Genomic DNA, 24,378 nt, shown 5'->3' with positions numbered 1-24,378 from the left:
TATGCTGGAGAGAATAAGGCATTGGTGCCATTCATGGAGAGGAGCCTGACGACACGCTAAGTCAACCCATGCTAACCACCTGTGCTAGAAGGAAAAGTAGGTGGGAGTTCTTCAGGAGCCAACACTTTACATGGTAGGCCAAAATTTGGTTTACTGTGAACAAATGAAGCCATTCTCTAGATATGCTACCATTTCCCACCAAATGTTGTTGCTCATGCCCCAGTGTAGCCATTCCTTATTACTCTCCATCTTCTCCCAGTTATCCTCATCTCCTACAAGTTCATCTGTATGTATGTGCCCATTAATCCAAGTTTGCTTTCCAAACCTGGCCATCCTCCACTTGTCATACAGAAAAAGGGCAACCTTTTCATTCATTCATTCGGCTGGAGCACTTGCCTTAAGCTTATGGTGTTTATTAAAGGGATGGCAGGTTTTATGAAATTATGAATGGTGTTGGACTGAAGTAACATCCTCTCTCACACATCCTGTGTCAGAACTTGGCATCACCAACAAGCAGTAGATTCAGGAGGAATAGCAAAAAGAAGTGCATTTTTCACACAGAAGTGCATTAATGAATGTTCATTATTTGTTCATTTATCCCAGTTATTTATTAGTCACTTTTTAGGGTCAAGCCCTTCTTAAGGTGATGTACAAAGAGAAATTAAAACAGTAGACCATCAGGCAGAATACGAAGCATTGGTTGGATACAGGCCAGTAGACACAAGAGAGAAATGGCGTGAAGTCAGCAAATCTCTTAAGAAAAAGCAGTAGGGGAAAGTACAAGTTTTTAAGACTTTCTTGAAAGCCAGCGCTTAAATGGTGAATGGTAACTGAGAGAGAATTCCATGACTGTGGAGACACCACAAAGAAAGACCTGTCTTGTGCAGGAGGCAGTGGCGTAGCGTGGGGGGTGCAGGGGGGGGGCCGGCCACACCGGGCGCAACATCTGGGGGTTAGGGGGCGCAAATCCACGGGTTAGGGGGCACAAATTACTTGCCTTGCCCCGGGTGCTGACAACCTACGCTACGCCACTGGCAGGAGGGGTTGCCCGGTGGGATGGAGCTACAACAGTAGCCTCCACACAAGTGTTTACTGGGAGGGCCAAGATCAGGACCATGTGAATGGTCTAGCAGAGCCAATCCGCACACAGTCCCGAGCTTGCTGCCTCCTTTCCTCTCCCAGTAAGCACCAGTGACATTGCTGCCAAGAGGCTATTGCTGCAGCTCTGCCCCACTGGGCAAGCCACTCTGTGCTCACCAAGCAAACCAGTTTGACTGGGAACACATTAGGAATTCACTACTGCAAGCTGGGGAGATGGCCATTAGCTTGCTTGCTTTTGTTATTTAAGTGCAGGACAAATTCAGCAAGAGAAGAGCTTTCAGTGGCTGATAGCCATGATAGCTAAAGTGAATTGCTATGTCCAAAGGCAGTGTACCTGCAATAAATGCAACAGGGAAAGGCAGGCATCCTTGGATTTTAATTGTTAGCTTCCAGGGACATCTTAGAATCATAGAATCATAGAGTTGGAAGAGACCACAAGGGCCATCGAGTCCAACCCCCTGCCAAGCAGGAAACACCATCAGAGCACTCCTGACATATGGTTGTCAAGCCTCTGCTTAAAGACCTCCAAGGAAGGAGACTCCACCACACTCCTTGGCAGCAAATTCCACTGTCAAACAGCTCTTACTGTCAGGAAGTTCTTCCTAATGTTTAGGTGGAATCTTCTTTCTTGTAGTTTGGATCCATTGCTCCGTGTCCGCTTCTCTGGAGCAGCAGAAAACAACCTTTCTCCCTCCTCTATATGACATCCTTTTATATATTTGTACATGGCTATCATATCACCCCTTAACATCCTCTTCTCCAGGCTAAACATGCCCAGCTCCCTTAGCCGTTCCTCATAAGGCATCGTTTCCAGGCCTTTGACCATTTTGGTTGCCCTCCTCTGGACATGTTCCAGTTTGTCAGTGTCCTTCTTGAATTGTGGTGCCCAGAACTGGACACAGTACTCCAGGTGAGGTCTGACCAGAGCAGAATACAGTGGCACTATTACTTCCCTTGATCTAGATGCTATACTCCTATTGATGCAGCCCAGAATTGCATTGGCTTTTTTAGCTGCCGCGTCACACTGTTGGCTCATGTCAAGTTTGTGGTCAACCAAGACTCCTAGATCTTCCAGACATCTGTTAGGATTGTGCAGTCCCTTTCTTATTTGGGTTAGCCTGTTTTCCTGGATTGGTTCTCCTAACCAAAAGGCACACTTGAGTCTCCTGCCAGTAGCATCCCAAGCCAGTTTTTTGCCCATGTACTTCACAAAAGAATAAAGAAAGCCACTGAAGCCTATTCATTTGGGGTGAAAAGTATTTCTCATTGTGTGTTGGGATCTTATTATTTGTATGTTCTAACAGACTCAGCAGGGGAGATTCAGAAAAACTAGTTTGGGGGAGCAAAGGGGTGGCAAAGGCAAGGATTAGGGGAGCAACACATTAAATGCAAATTATGCTGTAACTGAAAAGAGGGAGCAAGTCATTTTCTTTTGGCTGGAGGAAGGCCAGCTAACACTTGGAGTCATCCTTGCAGTTCAGACTGGCATTTTTAACCTCATAACACTGCATGAGAAGTTAGATTACATGAGTGTGACTTGCCAAAGGGGGATCAGTGGACGTCGCGGGCTGAGCGGAGATTTATTCCTGGGTTTGCCCCATCCAAACCCAATATATACCCCTTGCACCAGTTTTCACTTTAGCTGCCTCCCCAGCAATAAACTCGCAATTACCACCACCCCACGTTTATTCTCTCCCTCCCCCTCTCTCTTTGCAGTCAGCTCCAGATTCAGGCAGTGGCCCTCCGCCTGGGCAGCCGGCCCCATTTCCTCCAGCTCCACCGCCACCACCAATTCTGCCTCCTCCCTTTGTAAGTTGTATTTCAGCTTGTATCTCAGCATGTTAAGCTGCCTTCTGGTCCTTGATCCTATGCAACGGGGTGTATGGTGTGTGTGCGTGCACACAAGAGTGTATAAAGGTGTTATATGTGACAGGTGATGCATCCTACTTTATCATCGCTGTGTGTGCCACCTTGGACTCCTTTGTCTGCGAAGTGTGTGTGTTTGTGTGTGGGAGAAATAAATTTAATATTAAATAAATGTGAGGATGTGTTTTGAGTACAGCGGTACCTCGGGTTACATACACTTCAGGTTACACACACTTCAGGTTACAGACTCCGCTAACCCAGAAATATTACCTCGGGTTAAGAACTTTGCTTCAGGATGAAAACAGAAATCGTGCTCCTGCGGCGCGGCAGCAGCAGGAGGCCCCATTAGCTAAAGTGGTGCTTCAGGTTAAGAACAGTTTCAGGTTAAGAACGGACCTCCGGAATGAATTAAGTACGTAACCAGAGGTACCACTGTACATATGAAAGTGGCACGAGTATCTGTTTGTATCTACTCTTTATATACCAGAGCAGCAAAATAATAATCGTTATCATAATAACCATATAGCACCAATACTGTTGATGATGCTTTGCAAAGTATAAGACAGGAGTAGGGAATCTGTGGCCCTTCAGATGTGGCTGAACTACAACTCCAATCATTCCTGATCCTTGTCAATCGTGGGCAGTGAAATGCTGTGAAAGTCTGAAAGGTCATTACAGGCTTTGGTGGAGCTCAGATCCTGTTGTCTTCCTACACGTTTCCTTTACTTGAGTCGTGGTGCGGAATTGCAGCATGTGAAACGTGGACTGGAGACCATTGCCTGGACTTCAGTCTGCCAGTTTGCCATGTCTGCGGTAGGATTTTGTAAGCTTGTATATGCGCACAATTGCCCTCCCTATCTGTTGAAGTGCAGTGCTGCTGTGGGAGGGGTTGTCCTGTGAAAATGTTGCCTTCTTATTGCCCTGATGTTGGACCCAGTTTGTTTCTACTTGACAGAGTCCCAAGTCATGCCATGGTTGCTGGCAGCTCTTTTGGATACGTGCGACTTGGAGTGTATTCTTTCTCTTTTTCTCCTTGCTCCTAGATGCCTCATCCTGGGATCCCACCTCCGTTCCCTCCAATGGGATTGCCCCCGTTGGGACCGCGCCCGCCCCCTATGCCGCCCATGCCTCCGGGCATGATGCCCCCTCCCCCAATGATCCCACCCATGCCTGGACCACCACCCCTTGGACAGGTAATGCCTTTCCCACAAAGCCTTTGTTTGTCTTTCTGACCATCTTCTTATGACTTATACCGTTTTTGGGTTGTTTCCCCCAGATGCCCACAATGGTACCACCAATGCTGCCTGGGATGATAATGCCTGGGGTGCCAGGTGGGCCTGTTGCTGTCTCTGGAGGGGTGAGTATCTGGGAGGGGCATAGGTCTCAGGGGGTCATAGTGAGATAAGGGTCCCCAGTTTGTGGCAAGGCTGCTGGCAATGGCACTCACACTAGGAGTTTGGTGACATGCCTGCCTATCAGTAGGATGGCCTTTTGATCTTGACCAGGGGTCAGCAAACTTTTTCAGCAGGGGGCCGGTCCACTGTCCCTCAGACCTTGTGGGAGGCTGACTATATTGGGGGGGGGGGAATGAACAAATTCCTATGCCCCACAAATAACCCAGAGATGCATTTTAAATAAAAGCACACATTCCACTCATGTAAAAACATACTGATTCCCAGACCGTCCACAGGCTGGATTTAGAAGGTAATGGGGCTGAATCCGGCCCCCAGGCCTTAGTTTGCCTACCCATGATCTTGACTGTGGCCTACATTCCTTCTTGCCTCTCCCTGCCAGTAGAGGGCAAAGCAACCCCAGGCTACAAAGGGTTGCATGTTTACTGCAGTAGCCGCTGAAACTGGCTTGTTTATTACTCCGAATGTGGCGTGTGGTGCTCTTGATGAAGACAAAGTCAAAAAGAAAAAAGTTGGCCACACTATTGGAGAAGGGTTTCCTGCTGGCTGCTGCTGCTAGGGTCACCAAGCTGTGGGTCGTGTTATCAATTTGGCCCAGGCAGATGTGGCAGCGTTTGCTGGCCTTTGATGTAGCTCAAGCATCTGTGTATGTGGATGAGTGTTGAAAGAGATAGTCAGTGCTGTTGGCAAGAGGAGAGGCCAGTGGCCTGTTTTTCAAGAGCAAAGTTGTCATGGGAGGGGGTGACTTAGAATGCAGCGGCAGCACTTGTGCACCTGAGCATACACACACATGCTTAACTCTTCACATGCCTCCCACTTCTCTGCTCCAAATCACTTTGCCTAGCCAATCTTTTTGCAACATGTAGAGTGCCTTGAGGGCAAAGAGGCTCAGGAATTCCCTCCAGTTACGGACAGAGCAGGTTCCAAACGCCTTGATTTAGTTCCCATTTCTCTTTTGACAGGCAGGTCCTGCAACAGACCCATCCAGTGGTGAGTATCCCAGTGGATTTGTCCTTGAGGGGAGGGTGCTGGCTCTGTGTGAAAAGTCCAACAACAGAGAAACCTGCTGCTCCTCGCCTTGGTCTTTCTTTGCAATGGAGTTACTGTGCCTTCTACGGCTTCATGCTGTAGCCTCTCAGTGCAGAGAGGAGCAATAACTACCGTATTTTTCTCCCTATAGGACGCACTTTTTCCTCTCCAAAAATGAAGGGGAAATGTGTGTGCGTCCTATGGGGTGAATGCAGGCTTTCGCTGAAGCCTGGAGAGTGAGAGGGGTCGGTGCGCACCAACCCCTCTCGCTCTCCAGGCTTCAGGAGAGCCCCAGCGCCAGCCCCACAAGGTCAGGGGACAGAGGGAGGCGGAACGCCGCCATCCCGCTGTCTCCCGAAGTGGTTTGGAGGCTGACGGCGGGGAGAAGAGCGCTTCTCCCCGCTGCCTGCCCCACAAGCTCCGGGGACAGCTGGGAGACGCAGCGGGTCTTCCTGTTGTCCCCGGACCTGATCTGAAGGTGGGCGGCGGGGAGAAGAGCACTTCTCCCCGCTGCCGGCCCCACAAGCGCCTTGGGGGGAAATAATTTTTTTTCTTTATTTCCCCCCCAAAAAACGTGATGCGTCCTATGGGCCGGTGCGTCCTATGGGGCGAAAAATACGGTACATCTTTTGAAATTTTGCCTGATTCATTGCTTTCAAAGGCACAGCACCTTTAACCAGAAAACACTGGAGTCCTACCATCCAGTGCCAGTCCAGATGAGATGGTTATTTCTGCAAGCTTCCTTTTGCTCCCCCATTATAGAGAAATTGAAATTGGTTCCTAGAAGCTTGAACCTCTTCACCGCTAAGGCACCGTACCTGGTCTAATCTCTGCTCTCTTGATTTGCAGCCACGGCGACCCAAGGAGCCCCTGTGGTGAGTAACTGGCCAAGCACCCGTTTCAGAGGAAGAATTAAATGCTCAGTTGTCACTCTTTTTATTATGGGGAGTTTAAGGGCAGCCTCCTTCCAGGTTCCACTTCCATGGTCAGCTAGTTTGCATGTTCCCAGCGCTCAAAACTCCAGCTTTTATTTCTGTTGCTGGAGAAAATGTGATTCTTCCCCCAGCTAGAACAATTATTTGTGTCAATGTGAACGTTGTGTAGAGGTGTGGCTGAGGCACTGACTGGATAGTGCCTGTGGATGAGGAAGAGGCACAACTCATGGGGAGGAAGCGTAGTTCAGTGGCAAGCAGAAGACCCACTCTATTCCTATGACTGCCATTTGTTTTAATTGTTTTTAATATTGTAGAAAGTGGTTTGTGGAACGCCTGCCAGTGGGCATCTGCTGTGTGTGGCTTGTGTTTTGCTGACGCCGCTGCCACCAGCACCTGCCTTTCACGGTGGCATTGTAACTTCATGGGTATTTTGTCATCCTAGAAATCTTGTGCTCATGTTGGTTGGGCCTTGTTTAGAGAGACTGAAGAGCAATCTGCTCTGGCACTTTTCCTCTAGTGCTGGATCTTCTGGATTTGTGCAAAAGCAAATCCCCAAATAGTGTCAGCATCGCCCTAGAGCCAGTGCACCAACTGGACTCTTGCACCTCAACCCCGACTGGGCTAGGCGAGCTGGGAAGCACCGCCAGAGACCTCCTTTCTCACAGGAACAGGTCACAGTGCTGTGGACTCACAGCTCAGAGCTGAGAGCACCGGATTCACTGTCTCAATACTACAGTCGTTGCGCAGCAGAGTTTTGCAGAGTCTTGCAGAGTATAAACCACTCGGAGAGCAGCTCTGTAAAATATCTTCCTTTTATTCTGTAACTACAACTATGATACAAAACTATATACAGAGCTGAATATTCTAAGCATAAATCAATGCTACACTGAGAGTCTGCAGCTGCTCTTAGCAGCAATCTTATCTCTAGGATCTCCAACACTCTCACTTTCTCCGATACACTGACTGACTGACTCTCTCTCACACACAATGATTGATATGTTGCTGGGCAGAATAAGTAGATAGGCAGGACACGCCTCCTCCTCTCTGAGAGTCAGCAGAGACCATCAGGAGATGATCAGGAGATTCTTGGGTATGGGAGGGGTGAAATCTCCTCAAATAGAAGTTGGGAAACAAGGAACAAAACTGGAGTTTTTTTGGCCCTGGGAGGGGAGGGGAGTTTGCGTGTGTATACAATGGTTGAGCTCCTGATTCAGATGAGGAACCTTGGGGAAGGGTCTCTAGCAGCCTCAAGGGGTATTTTGTTGATGATATAGACCAGAGAAAGAAATCAAGTGTGGTTGCTTATATTTGTAAGCAGTGTGTCAGCTTATTTTTCATTTCCCTCTTTTGCATAATTTATTCTGGTTGTTATGGGAAGCGGTAAAGAAACTAAGGTAAAGGGACCCCTGACCGTTAGGTCCAATCGCGGACGACTCTGGGGTTGTTGCGCTCATCTCGCTTTACAGGCCAAATGAGCCGGTGTACAGCTTCTGGGTCATGTGGCCAGCATGACTAAGCCGCTTCCGGCTAACCAGAACAGCACACGGAAACGCCATTTACCTTCCCGCCAGAGCGGTACCTATCTATCTACTTACACTTTGACGTGCTTTCAAACTGCTAGGTTGGCAGGAGCAGGGACTGAGCAACGGAAGCTCACCCCGTTGAGAGGATTCAAACTGCTGACCTTCTGATTGGCAAGCCCTAGGCTCTGTGGTTTAGACCACAGTGCTACCCGCATCCCATAATACTAAACATGAAACTAAACTGGGCGCTAAAACTTCCCAACTCCTTGACTATAGGAAATTTATTACTAGACAGCCTTTCCCACAACCCTGAGACTTAGGAGATTTTCTTGTGGTGTTGCCTACATGGTTTGAACCCTATCTTCATAATTACAGGTGCTAGAAACTTGCTTTTTTTTTTTTACTACTTATTTATTGAAAATGGAAGCTGATATTCTCAGAATACCGGATTTTAAATTTTTTGCTCCGTTCCAGTTTCTATTTTGAGATGGTGTGATTGTAAGATATCCATGCAAGAAAAACCTCCTGCAAAGTGTCCCATTTTCTTCTCCTCCTCTTTTTCCTCAGAAGCCTTCATGGACTGAGCATCGGGCTCCGGATGGGCGAGTTTATTACTACAATTCTGAAACCAAACAGTCAAGCTGGGAAAAGCCGGACGAGCTGAAGTCCAAGGCAGAAGTGAGAGCCCTAGTTAGCCTTGCATTCCAAACATAGATGCCTTACTCTTTGTTGAGTTATCTTGAATGCCGAGGAGTGGAGGCCAGCAGACCAGAGATAGGAGCTAAGGGACAAAGGGAGGGGGGAATCCTGTGAGCTTATTCAGAAGCAGCCCAAAGAAAAAGCACATTGAGGGTTCTCGGATTCTAATCCTACAAGGAATGGTTGAAATTGCTGGGTATGTTTTGCCTGGAGAAGATTAAGAGGAGACACGATAGCAGGTCGCCAGATATCTGGAGGGCTGGACAAAAGAACATGAGAATAGGCCTGCTGGGTCAGGCCAGTAATCATAGAATCATAGAGTTGGAAGAGACCACAAGGGCCATCGAGTCCAACCCCCTGCCAAGCAGGAAACACCATCAGAGCACTCCTGACATATGGTTGTCAAGCCTCTGCTTAAAGACCTCCAAAGTAGGAGACTCCACCACACTCCTTGACAGCAAATTCCACTGTCAAACAGCTCTTACTGTCAGGAAGTTCTTCCTAATGTTTAGGTGGAATCTTCTTTCTTGTAGTTTGGATCCATTGCTCCGTGTCCGCTTCTCTGGAGCAGCAGAAAACAACCTTTCTCCCTCCTCTATGTGACATCCTTTTCTATATTTGAACATGGCTATCATATCACCCCTTAACCACCTCTTCTCCAGGCTAAACATGCCCAGCTCCCTTAGCCGTTCCTCATAAGGCATCGTTTCCAGGCCTTTGACCATTTTGGTTGCCCTCCTCTGGACCCGTTCCAGTTTGTCAGTGTCCTTCTTGAACTGTGGTGCCCAGAACTGGACACAGTACTCCAGGTGAGGTCTGACCAGAGCAGAATACAGTGGCACTGTAGTCCACCAAGTCCAATACCCTGTTCCCACAGCGGCCAGCAAGGTGCCCGGGGGGAACCTGCAAGCGGACCTGAGAGCAGGCACACTCTGCCCACCTGCAACTGGTATTCAGAGGCTTGGTTCTCACTTCAGCGTTCTATCCCATAGGAGTGAAAGGCAACCATTTGCAAATTCCGGGGAAAGTAAAAATAAATAAATAGGGGGTGCATCTGGGGACTCCACTGCTGCCAAGGTGAAGCTTGTCCCTGTCTTCTTGTGCACCAATTACTGACGCCCCTGCCTGCTCTCATCTACATAGCCCTATCTTGCATTTTGTTTCTTGGTCACTCTGGACTGTGACAGTGTGTTGGGCGTTGGCTTCTTCACGTGCACACAAATATACAGATGGTCCTTTTGACTCTGTCTTTTTAAAAGGGGGTGGTGGTGGAAGTTTTTGTGAGGGAACCTTGTCACCACCACCATTTTAGGAAGAGCGCAGGCAGCTCCTGAGGTGTCCTTTCTCTCCCCCTTCAGCTCCTGTTGTCGCGCTGCCCTTGGCGTGAGTACCGCTCAGAGACCGGGAAACCTTATTACTACAACTCTCAGAGCAAGGAGTCCCGCTGGACCCGTCCCCGTGACCTTGATGACATTGAAGGTGAGGGTCTGGGCCGCCAGGAGCTGATTAGGCCGGGGCTGGGCCCTGCCTTTCCTCAAGCGTCACCATGGTAACCACCCCCTGCCTTTTGTTTCCTCAGCACTGATCAAAGAAGAGGAAGAAGAAGCAGAGTAAGTCCCTGTGGAGGAGCTTCACGTGAGGAAGGGCTTCTCCTCCGGCCAGCTTAACAATCTGGCATGGGGTCCAGAATCCAGCATCCCAAAAAACTAACTTTCTTGTGTTGAAGTTGCTTTTAGAGAGAGCAAGGAGTAAGGGAAGCTGTTGGGACTCCACATCCCATCATTCCTGACCGCTGGCCCTGCTGGCTGGGGTTGATGGGATTTGGAGGCCAGCAACACCTGGAGGGTCCCAGCCCTGTTCTTGCCCTTATGGCCAGTGCAAGAAGCTTGAAAACATCCATTCCACCTCCAGAAGAGGCTCGGGCAAGATCCACAGTGATTGAGACTTTCTTTCTTTTTTTTAATAATTTTTATTAACCGGCCAATCAAATCAAATTAAATCACATCACATAAATTCCGAATTACGAAGCCGAATTTTAAATTTTGTTGGGGGGACCCATATTTCAAGATCCGAAGGGGGATTCTGATCGTCTTCTTACTACTGTGTTAATGTCCAAATCAATCCAAACAGAGTTCATAATTCTATCCAGTCTTATCTTGCTGTTTCCACATCACATCTTGTTCATATATTTTCTCTTTTTTCTTTATGATCTCTTCTGATAGTCTCCTTAAGCCGATAAACACCAATAATGATCCTGTGTGAATTTTTCCGTTCTTCCAATCCTCAAATCGAGATGGTTTCCATATATCATCGCCTTCATAGATAACATCGCTCTTTCCATCATTAATATCGCAAAACTGTCGCTCTTATGTCCCTCTGAGGAGTTTCACCCACAATATAAAAACAGCTCTATTTCTCTCTCTCTCCTCCCAGACTCAAGACCTCCGACAGATCTTCCCAATATGGCGACGGCAATTTTAACTGCATCATTCCAAAGCTCTTATGCATTCCACGCTCTTCTTAAAACATGCTTTGGTTCAAAAGTTTGTCTCCACACAGCCTTAAATCCACAGCTTAAGTCATTAAAACGACATTTCTGACTCGTGAGGGGAGGGGATTCTTGTTTAATCACATAAGGAAAGAAAGGAAAGGTTTTTTCCCCCTCCCCCATCAGTCATTTGCCATACCGAATCTTGGTGTATCTTCTCATGATTTATTCTTGTCTTGTTTTACCAGAGATCTCTTCTGTTAGCAGTCTTTACTCCCCCTCCTTCCTTGAAATATGTGCATTCCTTCATCCAAATTGTTTCTTTTGAAGTTCTTGCAGCTAGTGGGGCGGATCAGGGATGGAGCACCGGAATCCCACAGGAGGGCTTTGTGCCTAGTACCCCCATCCCCACAAATTCGGGGGTGGTATAGGGCACAGCAGGCAAGGGCAGTCCCCCCCCCACCATCCGGGGGGGGGGTAGGGAGGCTAATTACTCCCATCATAGCCTCCAAATTACCTCGTGTGGGTCGGAGAGATGTTATTGTCAGCCATCTTCCGATGCACCCCCTAGTGGCCCCCCCAGTGATTGAGACTTTCAAGGCTCGCAGAGGCCCTATTTTATGGTGTGCTAGCCTTGTTCAGCATCTCTCTCTCTCTTTCCCCTGCTTTTAGCCCTTGCCAAGGAGAGAAAAGATTTATTTGGCAGGTAGCAGAATTATTTATTTGGCTATTTATTTATTTAGATCACTAGCAGATAAAAATTATTACCGACCCCTAGCTAGTGATTGATTTATTTAGAGCATTAGCGCCCTGCCCTTCAGCCCAAAATGGCTCCCGGAATGGCTTACATACAGCCAAGGCAGAAAAGGCCTCTTGTGGTCACCCTCCGAACCTCTCAGGGGAGAAGGCACATGAATAAGTGCCTCAGAGGATGGTCACAGGGTCCGGGTTGGTTTATATGGGGAAAGGCGGTCCTTGAGGAATTGCGGTTCTGAGCCATTTAAGGCTTTATAGGTCAAAAGACGCACTTTAAATTGGGAACTAATTGGCAGCCAGTGCAACTGGGTCAGGACTGCTCAAACAGTCTTGCCCTGCTGAGCAACCTGTCCGCTGAATTCTGCACCAGCTGAAGTTTCTGAACTGTCTTCAGAGGCAGCCCCATGTATAACCAGAGCATAGGAGACAGACGTTAGGTTGTCCCTGTCCGGATAGGGGCAAAGCTGGGCCACCAGCCAAAGCTGATGGAAGGCACTCCTTGCCACCAAAGGCACCTGAGCCTCAAGGGACACCAAAGGATCCAGAATACCACCAAGCATGTGTATAATAATAATAATAATAATAATAATAATAATAATAATTTATTTGTACCCTGCCCATCTGGCTGAGTTTCCCCAGCCACTCTGGGTGGCTTCCGATTAAAAATACATTAAAATGCCACACATTAAAAACTTCCCTAAACAGGGCTGCCTTAAGATGTCTTCTGAATGTCAGGTACAGTGGTGCCCCACAAGACGAATGCCTCGCAAGACAGAAAACTCGCTAGACAAAAGAGTTTTCCGTTTTGGAGGTGCTTCGCAAAACGAATTTCCTATGGGCTTGCTTCGCAAGATGACAATGTCTTGCGAGTTCCTGCTGGTTTTTTTCCCTTCCCCCCCTTTTTCTAAGCCTCTAAGCCGCTTATCAAAAGGGACGCGGGTGGCGCTGTGGGCTAAAGCCTCAGCGCCTAGGGCTTGCCGATCGAAAGGTCGGCGGTTCGAATCCCCGCGGCGGGGTGCGCTCCCGCTGCTCGGTCCCAGCGCCTGCCCACCTAGCATTTCGAAAGCACCCCCGGGGGCAAGTAGATAAATAGGTACCGCTTACCAGCGGGAAGGTAAACGGCGTTCCGTGTGCGGCTCTGGCTCGCCAGAGCAGCGTTGTCACGCTGGCCACGTGACCCGGAAGTGTCTTCGGACAGCGCTGGCCCCCGGCCAATAGATGTGAGATGGGCGCACAAACCCCAGAGTCTGTCAAGACTGGCCCGTTCGGGCAGGGGTACCTTTACCTTTACCTTTAAGCCGCTTATCAGCTGATCCGATCAGCAGATAAGCCGCTAATAGCGCTAATCCGCTAATCCGTCAATGGTCTTGCTTCGCAAGACGAAAACACCGCTAGATGAAGAGAATCACAGAACGGATTCTTTTCGTCTTGCGAGGCACCACTGTAGTTGTTTATCGCTTTGACATCTGATGGGAGGGCTTTCCACAGGGCGGATGCCACTACCGAGAAGGCCCTCTGCCTGGTTCCCTGTAGCTTTGCTTCTCGCAATGAGGAAACCGCCAGAAGGCCCTCGGCGCTGGACCTCAGCGTCCGGGCAGAACGATGGGGGTGGAGACACTCCTTCAGGTATACTGGGCCGAGGCCGTTTAGGGCTTTAAAGGTCAACACCAACATGAATGGTGCCAGTTTCTTGTGTGTGTGTTCTGGCGCACAACATTCCGAAGCCTGGTCTTTTCCCCTTCCTTAGGAGGCAACAGCAGCCTCAGCAAACAGAGGCGCCGCTGTCGGGCCCTGACAGCCCCACCCCATCCTCCGCGGCCACCTCAGACACAGAAGGCACCGGGGGCATCGAAGGACAGGAAACGCCAGGCACGGAGGGCGGGCCGACTGCGGCTGAGGAGGAGATCGCAAGCAGGTGACATGAGGGGCGGGGGACAGAGAGCGTGTGGGATTAAGGCCTCCTTGGGTTTTGGGGGGACGATGACTCCAACTGCCATCAGCTTCAGCCAGTATGGGCAATGGCCAAGGATGATGGGACTTGTGGTCCACAGCACACAGACAGCTACAGGCTTCCCCATTCAGGCTTGGCTTTCAAACTGGGGGGTTTGTGGAGTCTCTTTCCCCCCTCCCCACCTTGGGGAATTGGAAAGGGAACACCAAGCGGGGGACGATGGCAACCCATTATGAAAGTGGTATTCTATTCCTGCAAAATAAGCCACAGCTTCCCCTCCACACACACTCTTGCAGGTGGTCATAGAGCTCTGGAGTGTGTCATTTTGCAGTGCATTTAACGCAGGAGGTGTGGGCTGGTGGTTGTTGTTTTCCCCCCGTTGGCATATAACAGCCTAGTACATGAAAGAGAAAAGGTTTAGTGTGGCCCTGTCCCTGATGTGCTGGATTCGTACAAACAGGGAGGTTTTATTTTCTTATTAGGGTGCATTAAGAAAAACAACAACATGACATGCCCACCGGCTGCCTGAAGTGGTACAGGCTAGAATTATAGCGCCCGCTTCTTTGGCTCCGTGGAGGGAGGGGCTGGTGAGTTCCTGCCCTTCAGGGATGCGGAAGCTTCCACCCTTTGCCAAGAGGTTGGGATGGGTGTTTGTGTGGCAGGAATAAAGGGAAGGAAGTAGAACTCCTGCTGCAACCATCTTTAATATCCATTCACCCCCATTCACAGAGCCTTGTGTGTGGAAGTTGGGGGTGTCTGTACCTCCATTATGGCTGGGTTACTGCATCCAGTATCAGAGGTGTGGAATGCATCTGTGTACCCTGGGACGCAGAAGTATTGCGCTTAGGTCCTCCTTGTGAGTTGCCCACAGGTATCTGGCTGGCCATTGTGAGAAGGGAAGACCCAAATTCATTTGAGAAACCCTGGACTGAGCACTGGCATGCCCATTGCTCCATCTGATACCTTTGGGGGGGGTTGTTTGTTTCCTGAGCTAGCTGTGATCCCATCCGGAGAGACGAGGAAGACCGTGGCCCTGGCAATGCCTGGAGCAACAAGGAAGAAGCCAAACAAGCTTTTAAGGAGCTGCTCAAGGACAAGGTACTGATAGGGGCAGGTGGGGGGGGGCTGGAGGAGCAGAGATTCCCTCCTAGGAACGAGCAAACATGTAGCCTGGATTGGCGCAGTCCAGGCAAAAACTTGACTACGATTGTGTAAACTGGTCCTGAGATGAGGGGCAAAGTGGGTGGGGCCAGTCAAGCTGGAAAGGGAAGGTGGTGGTGCTATTTTGGCTGAAATGCTGCTGCTCTCTGGCTCCAGGGCGTCCCAGCAAGTGTGTCGTGGGAGCAGGCCATGAAGCTCATTAGCGCCGACCCGCGGTTCAGGTACAATCTGAAACGAACACCCCTTCCTTCCCCACAATGTGGCTGCAGCCCTCAGCCTGCTTCACTGCACAGTTAGAAATCCTGACTGTTGCAGGAAGGAGAAAAAGCTCACCTAGTCTTAGATTTGCCTGGCCCAGAGTGTTGTGTGGCTGGGAATTCCCTAGCACTCCTGCCCCCGCTCCCCCCTTGTCACGGGTGGGTGCCGTCTCTGGAGAGCAAGCCTTGATGACCCTCTTGCCTTGTGCCCCAGCGCTTTGCCCAAGCTGAGCGAGAAGAAGCAGGCTTTCAATGCTTACAAGGCTCAGCGGGACAAGGAGGAGAAGGAAGAGGCCCGGCTCCGGGCCAAGGAAGCCAAAGAGGAGCTGCAGCGCTTCCTGGAGCAGCACAGCAAGATGAGCTCCATCACCCGCTACAGGTAGAGGGTGCCAAAGTTGCAGATGGGTTTCTTGCAGAGGGGCAGGATCCCAGTGCGGTAGTTCTCTTTGAGTAGAGGGAACTTTCAGGCTCTTCGAGGAGGGAGCTAGGGCACCTGCAGGTTTCTTCCTGGCCCTTCCCACCCTGTTCTGAGTCTGATTTGATTGGCCCTGGACAGAGGAGTTGCCACTCCATGTCTGCCCAGTCAGTGGGCAGCGTCAAGTGCAAGTCATCATGTTCCAGGCTCCATGTTGGGGTCTGGCAGGACCCATCAATCAAGCTTAGACCAGGAGGGTGGGATCATTCTTCAGCTCAGAGTCCTCATTGGTGAAACTGAAGGGGTTTGAACTGGAAATGCCGAATAATCTGGAGTTTGAATTTTAGAGCAGAAGTAGCTTCTGGTTGCTGTTGACCAGGCAAGGGAGAAGGCCCCTACCACCTATTCTTGATATTAAAGCCTGGCCAATCACAATGGCCATTGTTGCATGCCTCTGCTCCCCTTGGTACCTGAAGAAGAAGCACATACCTTCTGTGGCAGATGAGGGGGTATAAGTCCCAGCTCCAGCCTGCAAGATTCCTCTTTCAAGCTCCAGAGTTTCTGTTAGCCCTGCTTTTTCCAACAGTTCCAGGAGAAGTGTTCACATGTTGCAGTCAGAGAGCTGAGCTGTACACTCGTACCCTTATTTGCACCTGATGTGCAGCAAGCGTACAGCCTGCATACCTCTGTACACAACTAGCTGAGCTGAACAAATCAGCTGATGCACACCCTTTCACACGAACACATGGACCTGTGTTCCATGTAATGTGGGAATAAGCTTCTTGGCACTAGTTAAAAAGCGAGAGAAGAATCGAGCTTGGTGCTCTTGGCTGTGGCCACGCCAGAGGGCCTCTGCAGCTTGCTTCACCCCCCTGCTGCTTACTTGCTTCCTTTCTTTTCCTGTCACCCCAGGAAAGCTGAGCAGATGTTTGGGGAGCTGGAAGTGTGGGCTGTGGTGCCAGAGCGTGACCGCAAGGAGATCTACGATGATGTTCTCTTCTTCCTGGCCAAAAAGGAGAAGGTAAAACATAAACAAGGAGTGTGAGCAAAGGAGGACAGAGGTGGTTGATCGTTTGCGATAAAGCGTTCCATCTCCCGGAATCCCCTCCCTGCCCATCACCTCCCCAGTCCTCATAATGGAGAAGGCTCCTGGAGCTTGGGGGCAGGAAGCCAGGTGCCCTGCTGGGGTGGGTTCCGCCCCCCCCCAATGCTGTCCTCTGCCCCCCACCCAGGAGCATGCCAAGCAGCTGCGCAAGAGGAACATCCAGGCTCTGAAGAGCATCTTGGACAGCATGAGCCGCGTCAGCTTCCAGACCACCTGGTCCGAAGCCCAGCAGTACCTGATGGACAACCCCAGCTTTGCCGAGGATGAAGACCTGCAAAGTGAGGCACCTTCCACCTTCCTAGTCCTTCTCTCTTTCCCCGCACAAAGCCCCCTAGGTGAACGCACACCCCTCCCAGGTGGAAGTTCCAGAATCACAGGGGCTCCTATGAGGCTCTGTGCGCAGGACAGAAATGTCACACCAGTAAGAAAAAGACTCACTAGTGGGGTGGAGCCCTTCAGTTTACAAGTGGGAAAAGCTCAGACACCTATCAATATCCAAATCTATATCTGTTGTTAATAAATTAAATAAAGGGAGACCCTGAGGCCCTGAAATCCTAAATACTGAATACTGTGATTAACCCCTTGGAGTAAATGTATTCTGTTGGCGTGGGCGTCTTGGCTGTGACCTGTTTTGAGTTAGCTGTGCTTTCCAGACGTCATGAAAGCTTTGGTTCTACGGCTATAAAGCGTAGAAGCAGTGCTCAGATGTCTCGGCCTTTGGCTCTCCTTGCTGCCACCCCCACCCCGCCCCTCCAGCACCACATGCCTCTCCCCCCCCCGACCCCCCCCCCCGCAGCCAGAGATGATAGACTCCCCTCCCTGTTTCCCTGTGCTGTAGCCTGCCCCACCTTGCTGGCCCAGAGTGATGCACCCCCTTGCCCAGCTGAGCTCGGGCCCCTCCCACCTCTTTCAGACATGGACAAAGAGGACGCCTTGATCTGCTTTGAGGAGCACATCCGGACCCTGGAAAGAGAGGAGGAGGAGGAGCGTGAGCGCGGCCGGCTGCGGGAGAGGCGCCAGCAGCGCAAGAACAGGGAAGCCTTCCAGGTAGCTGCAGCTTGGGGGGGGGGCGCGATCGGTGGGGGGAACCCTGAGCCCCTGTTTGGGAAGTGGGAGGCAGCCTTGTGGAAGGGCAGAGCCCATGGTTTGGTTGCAGAAGGTCCCCGTTCAGTCCCTGCCTGGGGTTGGGGGGGGACGTCTGCCTAACACCCCAGAGAGTTGCTGCCAGTCCGAGTAGGCAACGACCAGGCTAGATGGACCAAGGGCTTGATTGGAACGAGGCAGCTTCTTACACTCTCTCTTGTAGCCGCATTTGTATTCATCTGCTGCTTTAAAAAAGGTAAAGGGACCCCTGACCATTAAGTCCAGTTGTGACCGACTCTGGGGTTGCGGCGCTCATCTCACTTTATTGGCCAAGGGAGCCGGTGTACAGCTTCTGGGTCATGTGGCCAGCAGGACTAAGCCGCTTCTGGCAAACCAGAGCAGTGCACGGAAACACCGTTTACCTTCCCTATTCATCTACTTGCACTTTGATGTGCTTTTGAACTGCTAGGTTGGCAGGAGCAGGGACCGAGCAACGGGAGCTCACCCCGTCACGGGGATTCGAACTGCCAACCTTCTGATCGACAAGTCCTAGGCTCTGTGGTTTAACCCACAGCACCACCTGCATCCCTTTATGTCCCTGCAATTATCTTGAGAATAAAGGAATTGTTAAGATGGTTCGGCAACAGAGCAAAGGCAGAGCCTATTTTGCATGCTCTTGACACAGACAATGTTTGCTTTGACCTGAAAAGTATTCCTGATTTCCTAGGAAACATTTGGAGAAGAGGCCCTAAAAAAAACACCAGCCCCTCCCAGTATGAGCTGTGTTTGGGCTGCCCAGGGGGAATGTGGGGTTTGGGGGCCTGCTTTGGAGCACACGGGCCGCCCCGCCCCTGACAGGGCCTGTAAATGGGGGAGGGGCTGACTCCCCGATCTCTCTCGCTCTATCGTAGAATAACCAGGCTGCTTCTTGCTCAGGCCTTCTTGGACGAACTGCACGAGAGCGGGCGCCTGCACTCCATGTCCACTTGGATGGAGCTGTACCCCTCCCTCAGCACCGACAGACGCTTTGCCAACATGTTGGGCCAGCCTGGTAAGCAGACGATGGACAGGAGCCCCTGCCCCCACCCCCTTCCCCATAGTGACCCTCATCCAAAGGGGAGGTGCCTGGGATGTATTGAAAGAGAGAGCAGAAAGCCCAACACAGTGCAGTAGGCATGAGCACCAGCTGAGACACACAAAAAGGTTCCACAGGAGCGGGTGAATTTCTACATGGGGTTGTGCTTCTGGTAGTGATTTAGTTGAGCCGATGTGACAACATGGGCGTTCCAGCTAACCAATGGGAAGATAAAGCTGTCGACCGCGGAACATTCGTAGTCCAACTTCTGTGAAAAGTGGTATTTGTCAGTGCGGCTGGGATTTAAAAGCACCACAAAAACAAAGAGAGAAGGCAACTCCCCACCCGCAAGGAATTGCCCCTGAAGAAGGAAGGAACCCTTTCCAAAATGCATGGGGCATCAGTAAAAATGGTTGCTTCCAGAGACAGACCATTGTCTTCTCTCTTGTTCTTATGGTGGTCAACATGGCTTGTTTCAGGGGATTAAAAAGCACTCTTCTGCTAATGAAAGTGCTCAGTGGAGGAAAAGGATGGTTGGAGGGTTTGGGGAGCTTCCATTCCTAGGTTCTGTCCCCTTCTTTTTTTAGTTTAGTTTTCAGAGGGTATAACTCAGAGGTAGGAGAACATGCTTAGCCTGTTGAAGATCCCAGAGTCAACCTTCATCATTTCCAATTAGTGAATCCAAGCCCTCAGATTTTTAATTGGAAACATCAAGGATTGAACCTTGGATCTTCAGATTGATGCTTGAAGCCCTTGAACCAGAGTTAGCAGCTCTGAGCTGGGGACGCCCATTGGCTTCATTCAAGTTTTTAAGGCAACTTACCTTATCTCAGTGTTTTTCAGACTCCCTGTCTTTTGGGGGGGATACATTTTCAGCATGGATTTTTCTGCCGTTGCATCTCTGTACATTGCACAGGATTCTGGAGAATGTTTTTAATGCAGAGGGTGAGGAAGCTGTGGACTTCAGCTCCCATCAGCTCTAGCCAAAATGGCCCTGATAGTCAGGGATGATGGGAATTGTAGTCCAGCAGTATCTTGAGGAGCCACACCTGCCTCACCCATGTCCTAGGGTCTTCCACTGATACAGGGTTTTTCACTTTCACCTGGCCTGAACTGAGAGTGAGCCAGAGAACACACTTTCTGTTCTTCTGTTGTTGCAGATTACTGGGTGAGGTGGGGGACTGGTAGTGGTCTACCAGGGATTGTTGTCTTGTCATTTACTGGGCTGCTGATAAACTTCTAAGGAATCCCGGGGCAGTTCGAAAACCACTGTCTTAAAAAACTTCCTTTTGCAGGCATGAATAACGGGATGTGTTCTTCTCCCCTTCCACAGGCTCCACCCCACTGGACCTGTTCAAGTTCTACGTGGAAGACCTGAAGGCCCGCTTCCATGATGAAAAGAAGATTATCAAGGACATTCTGAAGGTGTGGCCATAGTGTGCGTTGGAGGGACATGGAGAGAATGAAACACCTAAGTTCTTCCTGGTCTACTGCTCCCTCTCCTGAATCCCAACCTGTGCTTCTCTCCATGATCCCAGAGCTGACTGCACCTTCTCCCCTGTGTTCAATCGCAGTTCTTTTTCCAGAAGCTTCTTCTCTTGGCAGTGAATCCATAGTGTCATTTGAAATGCTATTCCTTCACAAGCGGAAAATCAGCCATGTTTTCATAACTGTGTCAATTTCACTGTGAAGAGAAAGAAGTACAGTGGTACCTTGGAAGTCGAACAGAATCCGTTCCGGAATTCCATTTGACTTCCAAAATGTTTGGAAACCAAGACGCAGCTTTTGATTGGCCGCAGGAAGCTCCTTCAGCCTATCAGAAGCCGCGGAAGTCACGTTGGACATTCAGGTTCCAAAGAACGTTCAAAAACCGGAACAATCACTTCCGGTTTTCGATCGTTTGGGAGCCAAAATGTTTGACTCCCAAGGCGTTTGAAAACCAAGGTACGACTGTACAGTCTACCTTGTGTCAATTTCACTTTTTCTGCATTAAAAAAAAGTAATGAGTGAAATTGACATGTAACAGATGTTGGAGAGAGTGGTTTGGAACAGGTTTTCTTGAAACTTTGTGGTTTTTGGAGGGAAATAGGGGAATTCCTAATTCTGTTGTTCTCCTCTGTGCCCACCCCCCAACCCCACCCCAATCTCTTCTTGGTAGGACCGGAGCTTCAGCGTAGAAATAAACACAACCTTTGAGGACTTTGCCCATGTCATCAGTTTTGACAAGCGTGCTGCCACGCTGGATGCCGGCAACATTAAGCTGACTTTCAACAGTGTGAGTAGGGCAGGGGCCCGTCAGTGTGCCTCCAGACTGTCAGCGGGAGGGATTCCAGGGAATGCGGTTTGTGTGATTAAAGTGAGTTAAAGGGATCTGCCGCCCTCATATGTCAGTTCCACTTTCAAAAAGAAGATAAATAATTGGACTGATTGCTGTTTGGAAAGTGATGGGGAAATGCGTTGAGAAAAGTGGGATGCACAAATGATCAAGGAGAAGACATGTAAATATCCCACAAGCAAATCAGGATGAACGCACCTCGTAGCATTACATCTTGGCTGAAAGCCACAGTAATAATCCTCAGTAGTCTTAATCTCCGCATAAGCTTTGTTCAAGCATATCAGGATAAGTGCTCTATAAATAGGTTACCTGGAGGAGTCAGAGTTGCTTGCACAAGAAGTACGGCACAATTTCCAGTAGCTAAGTGAATCTGAAAGGCAGGCACCAACATGCCCCTTCAGTGCAGTGACTGGCCCCTTGTTGGCTCCAAATAAATGTTCCTTAGGAGCAGTGGAGGCTGTAGGAGCACATTATAGGGAGCAGGATACCCTCAACCCTCTTTCATAATACTAGGACTTGGGATTCACTGGATGAAGATGCTAGGCTAGGGGTGGGGAGTGCGGGACAGTGGTGATCTCGATGTTGTCCCAATTTCCACCAGCCCCAGAATGCTGGGAATTGATGGGAGCTTTAGTCTGAAACCCTGGAGAGCTGCTGCCAGTCTGTGTAGACAATACTGAGCTAGATGGACCAATAGCCAGATTCAGCTTAAGGCAGCTTTGTATGTTCCTATGGCTGATCTGGCAAGGAGGATAATTTTGCTCATTCAGCGCAAGGAATGGGGAGATCCCTAAGGGCCATTCGGGTTCTGTGACCAGCGGAGGTTAAGAGGAATGCCGTATAGTGATGCTCCCTGCTTCCCTGCCCTCAGCTGCTGGAAAAGGCCGAGGCACGGGAGCGTGAACGGGAGAAGGAAGAAACTCGCAAGATGCGGCGCAAGGAGGCAGCATTCAAGAGCATGTTGCGCCAGGCAGCTCCTCCGCTGGAACCCAACACTGCCTGGGATGAGGTGAGGTTTTCTGCGCTCGGTTGCAGAACCAGCTCCAGCTGCCTTTATCTAGAGTTGCATGAATTGGCTACTAGAGAGGAGAACGAGCAGGGCTGAAGTTCAGAGATAAGGCACGTGCTTTGCATATAGAAGGTCCCAGGTTAATTTCTGGGGAACTGGGAGAGGCTCCTGTCTGAAATCCTGGAGAACCACCACCAGTAAGTATTGGCTTGTTGTGGTTTAGTCGTTTAGTCGTGTCCGACTCTTCGCGACCCCCTGGACCAGAGCACGCCAGGCACTCCTGTCTTCTACTGCCTCCCACAGTTTGGTCAAACTCATGCTGGTAGCTTCGAGAACACTATCCAACCATCTCGTCCTCTGTCGTCCCCTTCTCCTTGTGCCCTCCATCTTTCCCAACATCAGGATCTTTTCCAGGGAGTCTTCTCTTCTCATGAGGTGGCCAAAGTATTGGAGCCTCAGCTTCAGGATCTATCCTTCCAGTGAGCACTCAGGGCTGATTTCCTTAAGAATGGAGAGGTTTGATCTTCTTGCAGTCCAATGGGACTCTCAAGAGTCTCCTCCAGCACCAGAATTCAAAAGCATCAATTCTTTGGCGATCAGCCTTCTTTATGGTCCAGCTCTCACTTCCATACATCACTCCTGGGAAAACCATGGCTTTAACTATATGGACCTTTGTTGGCAAGGTGATGTCTCTGCTTTTTAAGATGCTGTCTAGGTTTGCCATCGCCTTTCTCCCAAGGAGCAGGCGTCTTTTAATTTCGTGGCTGCTGTCACCAGTATAGGCAGTACTGGGCAAAAGGGGACCAATGGTCTGATTTTGCACCAGACAGCTTTTAAATGCCTAGTGTACTGACACATGCAGAGGTGCATTGGGCAGCCTCCTTTGGAGGGCAGGTAATTCTTCTGCATCAAGAGTGATCACATGATTCTATCAAACCTAGTGTATAGCAGTGTTATTTACCCCCAGTTGAGGACGACTGGAAGGCAACAAAAGCAGACCAGTGACTTGTGCCAAGACACAGCGTGGGTGGGCTGTTCTCTGCGTCATGGGAACCTTTACTTATTTTCATTTTTTGCAGCATGCACTTTGGGAATGACTGCTTCCAAAGCCTAAAGTTGATCTTCCCTAGAAAACCTTTTTTGTCTTAATGCAGTTGATGCAAACACTTTAGTGACCGAAGACAATAATCGCCACTGGATGCCTCCCTCCATCAGTAATAATCTAGCAGCTCTTGTGTGAAGCACCTAAAGCCTTTCCTGTCTGAGGAGGAGGGGTTAGGATATCCTGTTGGGAATCTGAGGTTGAGGGTCCCACGCAGCAGAAGTTGCCTCCAGTTCCAGTCACCACACAGAGGCTTAAGGTCCAAAATAGTTTACTGCTGTAGAGGATAAGGCTTCAGTAATACAGTTCTAAACATTGATATATACATACAACTTGTAGGCTTTGCAGATACAGATATACAAGCACAAATGATCTCTATTGCCGCAGCTTAAAGATGTAAAACAGACTCCGACTCATGGACAGACTCACTGACTGAGTACTGAACTAACATGCCTTAATCACTTATGGTACAAGTCCATTGCCATAGCAGCTGGCTTATCTCATACTTGGGGTGATGTGTGCTCATGAAGGAAATTAACTGTTTCCTCCATGTCCAGTTCCTCCAACCTGTTCACCCCCCCTTTTTGGCTTTCCTTTCCAGGTCCGAGAGCGGTTTGTCAACAACATAGCATTTGAGCAGATCACGCTGGAGTCGGAGCGGATCCGCCTTTTTCGTGAGTTCCTGCAACTACTAGAGGTGAGCAGGGGCTGAATGGGAGGGTCAGAGTGGTTGAGCCTCAGCGGGAACTTCCGCTAAGGGGATCTGTGGGGTGGGATTGCCTGATGATGAGAGGCTGAAGTAGTGGGGGTGGAGAAGCCAGCAAGCCAGGGAGGCTGTGCCAGAAGAAAGGCCAGCTCAGGATTTTTTCTGCCATTTGGATTCACACACATGCACCCCGCTCTCTTTGTCTCCCTCTCCCCACAGACCGAGTGCCAGCATTTCCACGCCAAGGCCAAGAAACACACCAAAAAGCCCAAGAAGCACCATCGCAAGCGGTCTGCTTCGGTGAGACCAGGGGGCTGTGGTGGGAAGAGATGGAGGGGGGTGACTGAAGTCAGGATGGCGAGACATGTTC

At 49.9% G+C, this 24,378-nt stretch overlaps 1 protein-coding gene across 1 annotated transcript in view; it reads left to right on the top strand.

Annotated features, from left to right (window-relative positions):
• Window positions 1-24,378, top strand: part of PRPF40B (pre-mRNA processing factor 40 homolog B) — a 32,166-nt gene that overhangs the window by 1,851 nt on the left and 5,937 nt on the right. Inside the window, 22 exon segments of the mRNA XM_082205574.1 lie at window positions 2,818-2,910; window positions 4,011-4,160; window positions 4,244-4,324; window positions 5,342-5,369; window positions 6,258-6,283; window positions 8,434-8,544; window positions 9,924-10,044; window positions 10,145-10,175; window positions 13,557-13,724; window positions 14,756-14,858; window positions 15,078-15,142; window positions 15,393-15,557; window positions 16,506-16,614; window positions 16,826-16,976; window positions 17,537-17,745; window positions 18,693-18,698; window positions 18,700-18,832; window positions 20,190-20,281; window positions 21,015-21,131; window positions 22,063-22,200; window positions 23,904-23,999; window positions 24,228-24,308. Coding sequence (XP_082061700.1) covers window positions 2,818-2,910; window positions 4,011-4,160; window positions 4,244-4,324; window positions 5,342-5,369; window positions 6,258-6,283; window positions 8,434-8,544; window positions 9,924-10,044; window positions 10,145-10,175; window positions 13,557-13,724; window positions 14,756-14,858; window positions 15,078-15,142; window positions 15,393-15,557; window positions 16,506-16,614; window positions 16,826-16,976; window positions 17,537-17,745; window positions 18,693-18,698; window positions 18,700-18,832; window positions 20,190-20,281; window positions 21,015-21,131; window positions 22,063-22,200; window positions 23,904-23,999; window positions 24,228-24,308 — 2,274 coding nt within the window.

This window comes from Podarcis vaucheri (genome assembly GCF_965113315.1).
Source record: "Podarcis vaucheri genome assembly, chromosome: 2".
NCBI lineage: Eukaryota > Metazoa > Chordata > Lepidosauria > Squamata > Lacertidae > Podarcis > Podarcis vaucheri.
Note: the sequence above shows the minus strand (reverse complement) of the source record. Positions and strands in the feature narration are given on the sequence as shown.